The sequence below is a fragment of the Poecile atricapillus genome, chromosome 3 (assembly GCF_030490865.1).
Source record: "Poecile atricapillus isolate bPoeAtr1 chromosome 3, bPoeAtr1.hap1, whole genome shotgun sequence".
Taxonomy (NCBI): domain Eukaryota; kingdom Metazoa; phylum Chordata; class Aves; order Passeriformes; family Paridae; genus Poecile; species Poecile atricapillus.
Window position 1 is genome coordinate 72,971,061 of NC_081251.1, and position 13,616 is coordinate 72,984,676.

A 13,616-nucleotide genomic window follows, 5' to 3' on the forward strand; every position below is an offset into this window, starting at 1 on the left:
TCCAAGTACTTAGAAATACAAAGTTCGTAGCTGTTGTGTGAATTGAAGCTGTAGTGAGCAAACCTTTCACATCTTGAGGGCTTTCATTCCTCACTGTTTGAAACTGATGCTGTTTTAGTTGAGAAGACACAGCCATGTGGTCATAGTGCTTTTGAAGCAATTAGGAAAAGTGGCTGTTACGACTTTTCTAATACTAATTTTTTGAAGGGTGGCAGTGAGGAAAGTCCTGCTGCTTAGAAGTACGTGGTGGTGCTTGGATTCAATCTTGAGTAATGGAGAGCAGGATTTGGCTTTTCTAATTTGCTTAGCTTCTCTCTGTTCATGGCACATACACAATTGAGGGAGCATCCAAATTTATTGGTGGAAAAAGAAACAGCAAAATAAACCAACTTGTCAGATGACAGATTTGTTTGTCTCCTGCAGGCACGTGGAAATCCTCAGCCTTAGGCACACACTGCTGAGTGGATGTAACTCTTACTGCTTATGAATAAGAAGTTTGTGTGATACCCTCTGTTGAAAGAAAGGTGTGAACTAATTTTGCCTTTGGTACCCTGAATTTTAGCATTTTCAAACACTGTGGATCAGTGAGGAGAGGATATACAATGTAAGTGTGCTCTGATGGAGATGTCTGCTGCTGCTAATCCTATTTCTTCTATTCATTAGGTAATTTTTGATGTGCACTTCATGACAGTAATACAGTTTTGATTTTATGCCTTTTTCTTCTTCCATTCTAGGAACTTTAGAAAACTTGCTATGCCTTTGTAATCTTGGAAGGAATTTAGCTGGAAGAGTTTTTGTGCAATACTGAGGAGAGAAAGAGCAATGGCATGTCTTCCTCTAAAAGGGTAACTGGGTTCTCAACTTGGTAGGTTATACCAGAAGTGGACCAGACTGTTCTAACCTCATCATCTAAAGATAACTACCAGTATGTATATTTGGCTGGACCACTCAAGGAATATTTACTCTCCTTTTTCCATCAACCATTGTATTTTCAAGGTTGAACTGGAGGGATGAGGAAGCACACTGCATAGATTTCTTACAAATTGTTTTGTTTTTTAAGCTGTCAGTGAATTGTCAGCTATGCCCAGGGATAAACTGTGCTGTTTGTTGAAACCTAAAAAGCTCATCCTTGTCTTTGTTCTCTTTCTCCAAATCTCCCACCTTTTTAGAGGCTGAGTTTAGGTGCTTCATTCACTGGATTATTAGGCTGTAGATTGCATTTGGGATCTCAGTATGTGAGTGGTGTCTAGGATGCTTGGAATTTGCATTGTGGTGTGCCTGATAGAGGAATTTGGTAAAATTAGAGGAGAGTGAAGAGTGCAAAATGCCATAAAAAATTTATATATAAAATTGATGTCAGAAACAAGTCTCAGGGTAGTGCACATTGTTGTGGAAGCAGAGACTTAGTTGGGAATTGGACATAGATTATTTTTTTGGTTAGTTGGTTGTTTTTTATCATTTGATTATATAGGAGAATGGGTACCTGTACAGATAGCTTATGTTGTTGGTATTGTAGCATTTGCTCCAGTACATCTCTCTCGGCAGTCCTTACTCTGGTCAGTTTACTTTTAGTTCCCTGTCTCTGCCTTTTCCTTCTTCCTTTTCTTCTCCAGGGTGTCAGTGGAGAGGTGCTCTCCACCACAAAACTTCTATTCTGAAAAGTGTGTTGACGGACTTGTTTTGTTTTTCTGCCTGTAACCACTGAACAGGGATATGGAATTCCAGAGCATGCAGCTCCCACCTGAGAATATAAAGACATTTTCCCTTGAGCTTTCCATCAGTGTATCCAAGGGCTGCCTCTGGTTATTTTCCACCTTCTTCATAAAAATGGGACATTTCATGGTCTGAAATTTTATTTGTAGATGATGCTACCTTCTGACTTCAACAAGTAAACAGGATAACATTTAAATTAGTATGAAGCTGCCTCTTCCATGCTTAGAGCTATATCATTGGCTGTTGTGCTTGATAATATGCAACTTACTGTCTTAAAAACATAAATCTGATTTGGAGCAGATTTTGAATCCAGAACTTATTTGTATGGACAAAAGCCCAACTGAGCTGTGCCAAAGAAACTTGGAAGTGAGTTTATTTGCATCTTTCTTCTTCTGCATGTTCATACTTAATTACTTCTGTATCTAATACAAGTACAGTATTTAGATGTTAGAGCATCTGGAGTACATAGAGTATAAATGGGTAAATACATGGATGCTGTATCCTAGTATTCTGAGGGTTATTTTGTTTACAATGTTATGCCATTTTCCATTGAGCTACAAGGACATGTCTACATCACTGACAGCAAGCTGCTGGCATTAGTGCATTTGGATTAGATACACATTTGGGGCACTGCAGATGATAATGAGCTGCTGTGCACTGTGGGATACATCTCGCCAAAGAGGTTTGCAGTTATTTTTAAGTGCCATCAGTCCTAACAATAAATCAAGATGAGAGGTGGAAATCCTTGTTCCAGGCTTTCCTCAGTACCAAGGTTTGTCTCCCAGTTCCTCACTTCCTAATTCAAGAGTCATCTAATAATCGATTGTTCCACTTTAATGTTTCAAATTTTTATGACTCTGTTAAGAGTTGGACTGGACTGCTGTAATCATTTTATTCACAAGTAGTTGCACCACATCCACTATTTATACTAATATATATTATTGCCATTAATGCTATTTTTAAAGAACATATGGTTTGGATATGTTAAAATTTACAGAATTGGACTCTAACCAGTAATGTCCATCTTTGCTGTAAGGCTATAAGAAATGCCTCACAGGTTATAAAGTAATCCAAGAAATGGAATTATATTGGAATAGTAGACCTTGTGGGATTTTTTTCCTAAAAAACATAAGAGATAATTCTGTCAGACTCTGAGGATTTATCCATCACATTTCATTAATACTACCAAACACTATTTTTAGCATTTCCGTAGAGTTAAGAAGTGAACATATCCATCTGGGCTGCAGAAAGAAGAAACTTCCCCTAAGCATGTTTTTGCTTCCAAGGCAAAAAATCTTGTCTCAGTGGGACAAGTGGAGCCTGCCTGTACTGTTGGCAGCTTTTTAAAGGGAAATGTTGCTGATGAAGCTAGAAATCTTAGTGGGTAATTGTAAAATCTTCACTGTTATGTAAAAGGGAGTCTCTCTTGGAAAACTGACCATACAGTTAAAAAGCTTTTTAAAGAATGAAGTGGTTATTTTCTATAGTAAAAAAAAAAATAGTATAGTAGAAGCTGCTTATCTATTTTTTCAAGTTGATGCCTTGCATCGAAACCATGCTCTGCCCCACTGCATCCAGAAAGGGAACTAGGAGCAAAAGAGAGACAGAGAATAAGATGGAAGCTGGAGGAAGCATGTGAGTCACCTCACATGAAATAGATGAATGAGGATGAAATGTTGCAAGGTGTTAGCTTTCAAAAAGCTGTATTTCAAACACTAACTGCTTCATCTCAAAGCTAAGTAGAGCACTCAACAAAAATATCTGATGAATAAGAAAAAGGTGACAGGAAATGTGCATCATTCCACTCCTTTCTTATCCTCTGTGTTTGCATTTAATCCTCATGCAGAGGGTTTACTACTCTGCCAAGAAAAAGCATCACCCTTGACTGCTTTTCAAAAACAGCAAAAAGGAATGGCGTATTCAGTGTTACATCCAGGTATGCCCCATCTTCCTTTTGTGCTGCAGGGTCTTCTGCCTGATCTGTTCCATCACTGGCCAGCTTGAAAAAGGCTTTATTTATTACCTGCAAGAAAAAAACATAACTCTGGAGTCATCAGAGCATGATTGTGGTGGGACAAAGGAGACTCTGAGTAAATGATAAAGCACATTGTACTCCATAGATGTTTTAAAAAGATGTTGGATACTTGTCTATAACGTGCAAAAGCTCTGTAACTGTTTTTACGCTGGGATGGTCTGTAATCCTGTTACTCTTGTACCGTGGTTTAACCCCAGCCAGCAGCTGGGTACCACACAGCTGCTCACTCCTTCCTCCCACCACTTGCCAACAACTAAAACTCTTGTGTTATCAGCATTATTCTCCTACTAAATCCAAAACATATATTCTATGTGATACTCAGTCCCCTACTAAGCATGTCCCCTACATGGCTCTGACTGCTTTTTTGTAGGTAAATTTATTCAGTTTAGGAGGCTGAAATTGTGCAGGAAAGGTAATTTTTTTAAAATAAATACTAATAAATAAATAATAGTGATATATACTAAATAAATAATAAATAATACAATGATATATACTGTACCTTTCCAACTGTTAGACTGGCGTTGCTTATCTTACTGAAATCTGCCCCCTTCCCCAGCAGTGTAGGCAGTTCCATATCTGCAAGAAGCTCCTGTAGATCAGAGCTGTCTTCTAGTGTTAATGCTGGCAGCGTTAATTTGATGTCTCTGCAGAGAGAGGGAGAGAGAGAGGCAAGTGAGTGTTCACTGTGAAAGCATCGTGGTTGGGCAGTCCTGGGGAGTGTGAGAACAGCTGCAACAAGTGCTTGGTGTAGGGGCACAAACACAGTGGGTGCCTGTTACTGTTTCCAAGTGTGAACTCTCGCAGACTTCACCCAGGCTAAACCCCAGAGCATCCCACTTTGTGGGTGGGATGCAAAGGGGCTTTGTTGTTTCCTTGAAATACCCCCAGATAAAAAGCTGATCCCACCAAAGTGGAGCTCCTTTGAAATGAGCTCCCTGGCTGTGCAGGGGTTTCTCTTTGTGCTCCGTAGTAAAGTCTCCCTGGCAGGATCCAACCCCGGGTGAGGGGGCAGGCCTGTGTGGCTCATCCCATCCATCCCTACTACAAGAGGATGCACGTGCCCCTTCCCTACCTTGGGGACAGCCTCTGGAGCCAAGCTGAGGATTGCGACATCAGCTCGGACTCCACATGCTCCAGGTCACTGCCATTGATGGGCTGCAGCAGCACCAGCAGCGCCGTCTTGCTGATGGGGACTTCCACCACAGAAAAAGTTCCACTGGCGTCAGTTTTGTACTTGAGTGTCCCCGTGATAGACAACATAGGGACCAAGACCTTTGTGTTTGAATCCACCCAGAACTCCTGAGGCTCTTTGAGTGGGAAGGCTTGCTTAACATTCACTGAAAAACAAATCAAGAAAGGAGAAATTGATTCTTCTCGTCCTTCCCTCCTCCCCTCTGCCCCTTAGCTGGTCTTTTTGAGAACACACTGTGCCTTAGAGAAGGACTGCGTGTATAAAATCACATTTAACTACTTTATCATATGTCTCCCCCTTTTAATCTGCCTTCTGGTGCCATAAAGCTCACAGCACAGGGACCATGGCCATCAGGACTGTGACTGCTGTACTGGTTTCCTTTCTGTCTCTCAAGTGCAGTGATGGCATGTTTGGAAGCACATCCATCAGGGCCAGCCCTTGCTGCAGGAGCACTCTCAGGCAGCTGGGTGGTCTCAGGAGAGGTAAGGCAGCACAAGCTCTGCCTGAGGTCTCACCCTTCACCATCTTACAAACCAAAGCGATGGGGAAGGTTGTTAGCACAACACTGAAGTGTTGGTTGAGCCAAGGAGGTTAAAAAAAACATACTTGAACACTTACTAGACCTTAAAATAAATTTCTTTCCCCGTTCACAATTATAAGAGGCCTTGTTCTCACCTTACACTACGTCTGTGCAGCTCTGCATTTCAATACGTTATCTTTTCACTGCCACAGATCAATGCTGCAGCCCAGCTGGGCAGATAATCCTGTTCAGCACTGAAGAAACTACTGCCCTCAATGAAGCTTGCACCTGATGTTCTGCATTGAATTCTAAATGGTAGGCCCTGCTTGGCAGCAAGTCTACAAATGAAAAAGAAAGCTGTGTGCAAGTGACCAACACTTGAGACCACTGGAACATTTAGCTGATGTTTTGTATGGATTTCTGTCACTTTATCAATGCTATGGCTGTTGATAGCATCTTAGAGCTTATATAACGTGTTTCAGAGAGGAAAAAGAAAAGGGCTTTTTCCTTTCTGCAGCTATTGGGACAGACATGGAGCACGATAGCATCAGCTGTCATGGATGCCCTTTCACAACCAAATGGCAAACCAAATGCTAAAGTTACCTTCTATGTTTATTAGAAGATAATTGCTTGTGTAATTCATTTGTTCTTGAGCCAATTTTGTCCATTCCACCTGTGGGGACTGCAACATGCAGACTTTCAAATGCATCTTCGGAGAGAGAAGGTAGTAGAGCTGACCCAGTGAGGCAGACCCTTGAACATGTGTTTCTAAGCTTATACAAATTACAAGTTTCCAATACAGAGGAAGAGGAAAAAATGGTTCTGCTAAAGGAAAACTCAGCTTTTGTGACCATGCCCAAGTCTGTAACCCAGTTACTTTTGTAGTATCATATCTATGCTAGATCTTAAAATGACAAATGAAAGCTGATGCCCACAGCTTGCTGAGAGAATGACAGCACCCATGAAAGGCAAAGAAAACCTGACATAAAATTTTGAGGTGGGAGGATGGAGGCACAAAAAGGTGTCCTGGGCACCACAACTCCACCTTTAGCAATAGAGGCCCACTCAGGAACTTGGGCCTCACTGCAAGTTTTTTAAAATACAGTCCCAGGTAGGCAAGCTGTCTGAAGTGTGCAGTCTTTGGTATTGGATTCAGTCACGAGGATCTAGGAAAGCAGCTACACTCAGAAGAGAAGGCTCAGTTGTAGTGCAGGGGGATTTCTGGGACAGCAGCATGGAATGACCCTAGGCAATGAAGGGATTGCCTTATTTCTCCTAGGTTTTTTCTCCTAAAAGCTGCCCTGCTTCCATAACTGATGATGTTTGGTTGCTTCCTGAGCCAGATGTTGCCTCCTGACTTCTGTGTTTAATAGCCACTAGAGGAGTCTTGTCCACTGTATTTTTTAGCCTTTTATGTATCTGTACCTCTGGCCTGCTACCCCCAGCTCCTTCGGCTTTCTTTAAAGCTACACCCTGATCAATCTTGCTGGAGGCCCCTCATGACTTTTAGTTCCTTTGCAGCCAGAAATGCTGCACAGTTCTTTCTCATGCACCTTTCCACACCTTTCCTAATCCTTAGTTTCCTGGACAAGGAAAATTTCTTGGAGGCCATCTCCCCCCTTCTCACTCCCTGTTGCGCTTGCTGGCTCGTGGCAGAGTGCAGGCAGGATCCCTTGCACGGTTGTGGGGAGCAGAGGTCCAGCCTTTCATCTGAGCCCTTCCCTTTCCCCACTGGCCAGGCATGACCTTGCTTCCTTCCCAGGAGCAGGGTTACTGCCCATCCTTCCCCAAGCCTGTTCCCAAAGTGAGCAGCGCTGCCTCATACCTGCCAAGCGGACGTCCACCGCAAACAGCAGCTCTGCGGATGGGTCGATGTCTGCCAGTAAGCATTTGCTCTGGCCCTCGCTTTTGGCCTCCACAAAGGCATTTATTTGTTTTGCTGCCTCGCCTGGGTTTGTCAAGTCAACAGCTCGGGCGTAGAATGCATCAGCACTGGGGAGCAAGTGCTCTATGAACAGCTGGAAGAGGGGTATGCCAGGGGCAGAGAACAGGCTCAGTGTCTTGGAAAAGAGCAGCTCCTCGTCCCCGCTCTTCACAAGCCTTTCGATCGTCCTCAGGCTGGAAAGGAAATTGCTTCCGACTGCCGTGGAAGTGCAGTCAGGGTTTCCAGAGGGGGGAACAAATCCCAGCAATCCCTGCAAATCAAGTGCTGTCTGGTTTGAGGCACCCAGGTAGAATGACACCAAGGAGCTGTAGAGGCTGGTTGGGGACAGGAGCACATTTTGGCCCGTCCGTGCTTTCTGCAGCACGTTGTAAAACCGCATGCCCGGGACGTACACCAAGCCACTCAGGTAGCCTCGTTCCTCTTTCCCCCAGGTGTTGAGGCTTGGGGCTTCCAATTTGTTCTTGTCATTCACGTCACCTTCATATTCAGGTGTAGTTTGGGACTCAATGGAGACAGGGACAATAGTCTTTCCCTCCTGAACCAATTTTTCCAGCTTGTCACATTCACTTTGATTGAAAGAAAACAAATTGAAAGGGTGGACGTAGACCCGGTCACAAGTCACCATGGTAAGGCAAGCCAGCAAGCAGAGAAGACCTGCCACCAGATTCATGTTGGAAAATTGCCTCCACGGTGTCTTCTGAAAGAAAAAAAGAGGAGGAAAGGAGACTGGTCAGTCTGTTTCAAGTACAGTTTCTCTTAATCACAGGGTGAGGTGCTAGCGCTGCTGGAGTTACAAAGGTGTTCAGAAAATTTCAGTATTTAGTGGTGTTTGGTCTGACTCTGCCCCCAAAAAGCCCAGGATGAGACAGACACCAGTTTCAATGGCAGCAGGTGGGAAATGGTAAGCGCAGATGTGACTCCATTACCCGCTGTAGTGCCCTAAGGATTTAGCATGGGAATGGTTGCAGATGCTGGTTGTGCCTACTAACTAGACCATGCTACTTCTGTGAAACCTTGTTTTGCAGCAAATGCAACAACATTTGCTCCTGGGACCTGGTCAGCTCCATCTCTGCAAACTGCTGCACAGAGCCTTGCAGACACACGGACGGGCTAAGCAGTGTGCCTGCTGTTACACAGGAAGTGGGTTTGGAAACCAGTTCTCTTAAGGTCCAAATGCAAAAATGTCCTGCTTTGTATGTCTAGTCAGCAAAATACTTGGCACTAGCAGAGCATGTTATGTTTTCATAGCCCAGTGCAAACATTCATTCTAGCTTCTAGGCAAACATACTCCAGGCTCCCTTATACAAATGTGCTCACACCGAAACCATTTTCATTGCACCTTCTATCCCTGAATACAGAATTAGGAGGGGTAGGCTGAGTGTTACTCAGCTGTGCAGGCAGTCCTCTCCTGTGGTAAAAGACCACTTGCTGCTCTTGTTTTTCCTGACAAGAAGCAGTGAATTTTACTGTATGTGGATGTCACTGGTGTTTTAGCACAGAGGATGTAATGCATATTGGGAATGAGAATGTCATGGACACACACACACACTGAAAAATTATACCCACTGACAAATACTGTATTTTTAGAATTCTCTCTTTTCCTATATCAAACTTTTTGATAACTAATAGCTCTGCTGTAACTTTCTTAGATTTCTAGTACATGACTTTTAATCTGTATATTTGAAATCCAAATTGAAGTGTGTTGAAAATTATGCATCTGGTAACACATATCATCAGCCAAGATGCTGTTATTCAGAGCTGTATTTTTATTCTATTAGTAATTCCTTTTTATTGTAGCTTTGTTCACCCTCTCACTCATTTCAAGTTCTGCAGAGCTCATTGGATGGGCAAAGTGCTATCAGCCTTGCCAGTACCCAAGCCCTGCTCTGTGCTTTCTGTCTCCAAGGCTTTTTGAATCACGCCAGTCTGTCAGGTATTGTAATTCTGGTAGCCTAAGCCTTTTGAGAGGACATACAGCAATGTCTGTCTCACCAACATTTTACACAGGGTAGAAACACTTGTGTTTAAATCCATCTATTCAAGACCTGGCCCTTTCCCAGCCTAATTTACAATGTATAACCTCATTCTTTCCCCTGATGGATCCCCAAGTATTTAATGTCTAATAATATCCCGGTTTGCAGTATCACCACTCTATTGCACATACAAAAACTGAGATGTGCAGATGCTTGGTAACTAGACAGACCTTGCTAAGTAAGTCTGCCTGCCAGCATGGATATCTATATTCCCAGGTTCCTGTCTAACAGCTTTGTTTATTGCAAAATTTGCAAATTGAGTTTCTGTTGCTGTGATGGTCACTCAGGATGTCCAAGTGTCTTCCTGAATGCATGTGGGTCAAGCCTGAAACTATTTGCTCCCCAGAGGCATACAGGGGAGGACCTGCTGTAGATCTCTGTCCCTGCCTTCACCCAAGAATTGCTCTTTCCCCATTAACTCCCACCTCATCCTCTAAATTACTGTATGGGCGACACAGTCGTGCTGCTGCCTCCTCTGCTCCCAGCCCCTCTTCACCTTCCCAACCCTGCTGGTAGCATGTGATGTTCATGACAGAGCATATTCATTGCTTATGACTGGTTAAAAAATTATCTTGGGAGGTGCCTTCCCAACTTCACGTTCACAGTTAGCCCAGCTACTGTGCTAGTGGATTTCTAGACTACTCAAAGCATTTTTCACATTGGGATGATCAGGAAAATGAAACAAAAAGCCACAAATTATAAGGAATGCCCTTCCCACACTGTTCTCTCCATCATACAATTCTTTTGAGGCATTACTTAATGTTTCCTGCACAGCAGGGAGGGTGACCCTGTGCCACCCAGGCAGGCTGTGCCATTAGGCACCATTGGCAGCCAGTGGTCACTTCTCTTTGGCTGCCAGAGCCCCCCATCAGCTTTTGTCCCATGAGCAGAAGCAAGAGGAGCAGTTCTCACTGCCAAGCACTTACCCTAAGCCCCATCTGCGGAAAGTCAGCGTGGTTTATTTGGCTAAAGAAGAGAGCCCCGAGCCCTTTGGAAAAGCATGAGCACCTGAGTTGAAAAAGCAGCATTCAAAGCCAATGCAGTAAGAGCGCTTACTCGCCTCTGTCCTGGGGGGTGTCTCCCCTCTGTTGCCCCTCCGATGCTGCTGTTGCTCAGGTGAGCTCCTCAGGACACCTCTCCCCCCGGGGCAGTGGGGCTGCAGGTGGAATTCTGCCCTTTCCACAGGGCTGCGGCAGCATTGCGCAAAGCTGCTTTACATCACAGCCTGGGGGCCCAGAGAAGTTACCTCAGGCCAGGCAGGGCCCAATGAAACCTGAGCCCCGCTTAACACCAGCTGCACAGAAAGTTCCAGGGATGGACACACAACCTTTAGCCAGACCCAGCACACCTACGAAGTCGCAGTTACACATTGACCGAGGCAGACACAGGCGTTTTCCTCTGCAGAGTAACTGATTATAGGAGCTGAAAAGATCTCATTTTGCACCAGACTGAAAGGAATACAGATTTCTTTGTACTTAGGTTTGTTGTACAGTTTGGATCAGATTCTTGTCTTCACAAGATAATTTGCCTTTAATCTCTACCTTGCAGCCTGGGGATCCAGGAGTGTGTGAGGTGTGCGTGCTACCGCAGAATAAAGTGATTAAGCTATTAATTTTTACCCCTTCTTTCCCTCTTGAACTGTTCAGAATGTCAAGGCTTTGGTCTTTTTCCTCTTGAACAAAACATGTAGAAATGGAGAAGATGAAAGCCAGATAGGTGAGACTGCCAGAGCTGGATCACAAAGACTTCATCCCTCCCAGTCTCAGCCTCCCAAGTCATGTTCAGGAAAAGGGGCTAGGATATGCAGATCTTTCTGCTGCTTTTGAAACAATCTTTCAATTTTGGTGCACCCCTTCTTCCTCTTGAAGCAAATAAACAGTGAATCAAACCAGGGACAACGCAACTGGTTAGACTGGGTCTTGTTCGGTGCCCCTGCTATTCTTAGCAATTAAAATCCTATGGCTCAAACAGGAGTAGGGCTGATTTATCATCTGAGCTTCGATTTTAGAGGGCCAGTCAGGGATGATTTGGACTGCAGTGCCCAGCTACATGTTGGGTTCAAGGAGAGAGCTGAGAGAGGAGGATGTTTTCAGTGTGCCTGGGCAGCTGGAGCTGGTGGAGATGAAGTTGGAGACAGCGACAGCTGAGTCCTGCCAGCCTAAGGGCTGTATGCCAGGTGCCTAACACCAAAGAGATGAGAAATTTCTGCCTCTGCGGTCCTGCTTTTCATTTAAACAATCTGATTACCCTCACTCTAATGAGGTCCAAATGTGTTTCTGAGCCTGGGCTTGTATAACATGCTATCATGCACTGAAGGCTTAAACAAACAGCTTGAAACATTCAAGGTGTTTTGTCCTCTTGCTGCCTGAGCCTCTCAGTTGAGGAAGCATCTGCCCACAGAACAATCCCTGAGCGTTTGTACCATCTCCAGACAGCTTTAAAACACTTCTAGCCAAGCAAAGAATACAGGCAAAAGGGAGAAGGATGAAAAATGAAAAATGTATATTGCTCAGCTAAATGCTAAGCGATCAAGTTAGGTTTCAGGTTGCAATCCCCCTTCTTTCCCCTCTACCCTGAAGACTCCTTCCCACAGGCACACCAGGGTCCTTTAGAGGCCAGTGGAGCTGCGGGTGGGATGTGAGCACAGCCCAAATCTGTATCTCCTGCACCACCATTCATGTGAGTCCACCTGAGGCACCAGGCAGGCATCAGCAGCGCACACAAATGGCCAGACCACACCAAGTCGGAGCTATAGCTGGTCTCCTGTGTCCCCCTAGATGAGGCTGGAACACAGGTAAAAAGAAAACCCATCGCAGTACCCTCTGTATCAAGGACACACAAATGAAAGCTGTTTCATGGTAGGGCACCTTGTATTCCATAAAACTTTGAGAAGTATCCTTATTAAAAAGAATTAGTGGCTTTGGCTAATAAGCTCCAAGTGATGCTAAAAACATATAATACAGCTGTCAGACTTATGTGTTTTCTGTGGACAATAAACACTGGAAGGTGAAATCACAAACCCCTCACCCTCACTGTATTTTTTTTCCTTTAATCATGATGCCTTTGTTCTGTAGCATCTAGACAATATTGTTTGGGTATCCCCTGCTTCCAGCTCCCCTGAAGGTCATGACCAAGGTGTGCTGCAGCTGTTGGTCTCCTTTTGCCGTAAGTACCAGCCCTAAACAGGCAGCCCTGGCTGCAGGAGATGCTGCCCTGAAGAGGAGGAGGAGCAGGAGTCACCTGAATAATAAATCCAGCATGCTGGTCTGGTGGCTCTGCCATATAAAGTTCAGCTGAGTTGAATACTCTCAGAGTTTTCAGCCAGATTGATCTTTGGGTGTTTCTTTTGGTGTTTGTGCACTCAGTTCTGTTGTTTTCCATCTATTAAAAAATGGTCAGTGTCTTTGAGGAACACAGAAGTCTATCTTTTGCCCCCCACCCATGCTCCCACATCAATAAAGTAATCAAATTAAAATACCCAGCTTTCTCCAGAAAAAGAAGAATTACTTCAGATTACTTCACCAGGTAATGTTCAATGTCCTGTTTCCATCACAGTCCTCCTCCTGCTTCAGGCCACTGGGAATTTGGCTGGCCCCAGTAATGAGGGAGAACTTTTGATTTCACCTTATGTTCACACTCTACTAAAAGCTCAGACAGTTTCCCCCCCGCATTTGCCGGTCACTCGTGCTCACTCAATTAATATTCCCCTATTAAGATGCATCACACACCAGTGCACCTCTTAGATCTATGTCTTTTATCTTCTAACAGTTTCCTCTAAAGGAGGTTTCAGATTACAAAGAACAAATCCTGCCACACCTGCAACATATTTTATCCTAGTAGAACTTAAAGACAGTTAGTCTTTCATTTTACTTCTGAGACATTTTTAAGCAGGAGTGCATGAGCATCATTCCAATTACTATATGTGGACTCTGTTGTCAGGCTTTTTTTGTTGGGTTGCCATGGTTTTAGCAATGAGAGTGTGCTTAAAGATAGAGCTTCGACTTGAGAAAGCGGAGTCTCTATCCTGCCCTTCAGCTCCGGTGTCCAAGGAATCTGCCCCTTAAAGAGAGCTGTGCCAGAGAACTTGCACTGGGCCAAATTTGGGCAAAAAGCTTTCTGGCAACAAGGAACCCAAGAAGGTGAAAGCAAGGCTGTTCTACAAGCATCCCCTATCCGAA

General features: G+C 44.2%; 1 protein-coding gene across 3 annotated transcripts; it reads right to left on the reverse strand.

Annotated features, from left to right (window-relative positions):
* Nucleotides 1-2,213: 2,213 nt before the first annotated feature.
* AGT (angiotensinogen) lies at nucleotides 2,214-10,716 on the reverse strand. Of its 3 annotated transcripts, none has more exons than XM_058834103.1 (5): nucleotides 10,499-10,716; nucleotides 7,286-8,102; nucleotides 4,821-5,085; nucleotides 4,248-4,392; nucleotides 2,214-3,736 (listed from the first exon to the last, which is right to left on the reverse strand). In XM_058834103.1, the coding sequence occupies exons 2-5, from the start codon at nucleotides 8,073-8,075 to the stop codon at nucleotides 3,545-3,547; spliced, it is 1,392 nt and encodes a 463-aa protein (XP_058690086.1). In that variant the 5' UTR covers nucleotides 8,076-8,102; nucleotides 10,499-10,716; the 3' UTR covers nucleotides 2,214-3,544. The 3 variants fall into 3 exon arrangements, with proteins under 3 accessions (XP_058690086.1, XP_058690085.1, XP_058690084.1); XM_058834102.1 differs by having other exon boundaries at nucleotides 10,495-10,716; XM_058834101.1 differs by having other exon boundaries at nucleotides 10,365-10,505.
* Nucleotides 10,717-13,616: the final 2,900 nt, after the last annotated feature.

Bases quoted from the DNA above. Each gene is read 5' to 3' on its own strand.
- AGT (XM_058834101.1), bottom strand. From the start codon at position 10,466: ATGCTGCTTTTTCAACTCAGGTGCTCATGCTTTTCCAAAGGGCTCGGG. The intron at 5,086-7,285 runs GTATGAGGCAGC...TTTGTTTTTCAG, and splicing joins GGTGGACGTCCGCTTGGCAG to TGAATGTTAAGCAAGCCTTC. The intron at 3,737-4,247 runs GTACAGTATATA...TTTTTCTTGCAG, and splicing joins CCAGTCTAACAGTTGGAAAG to GTAATAAATAAAGCCTTTTT.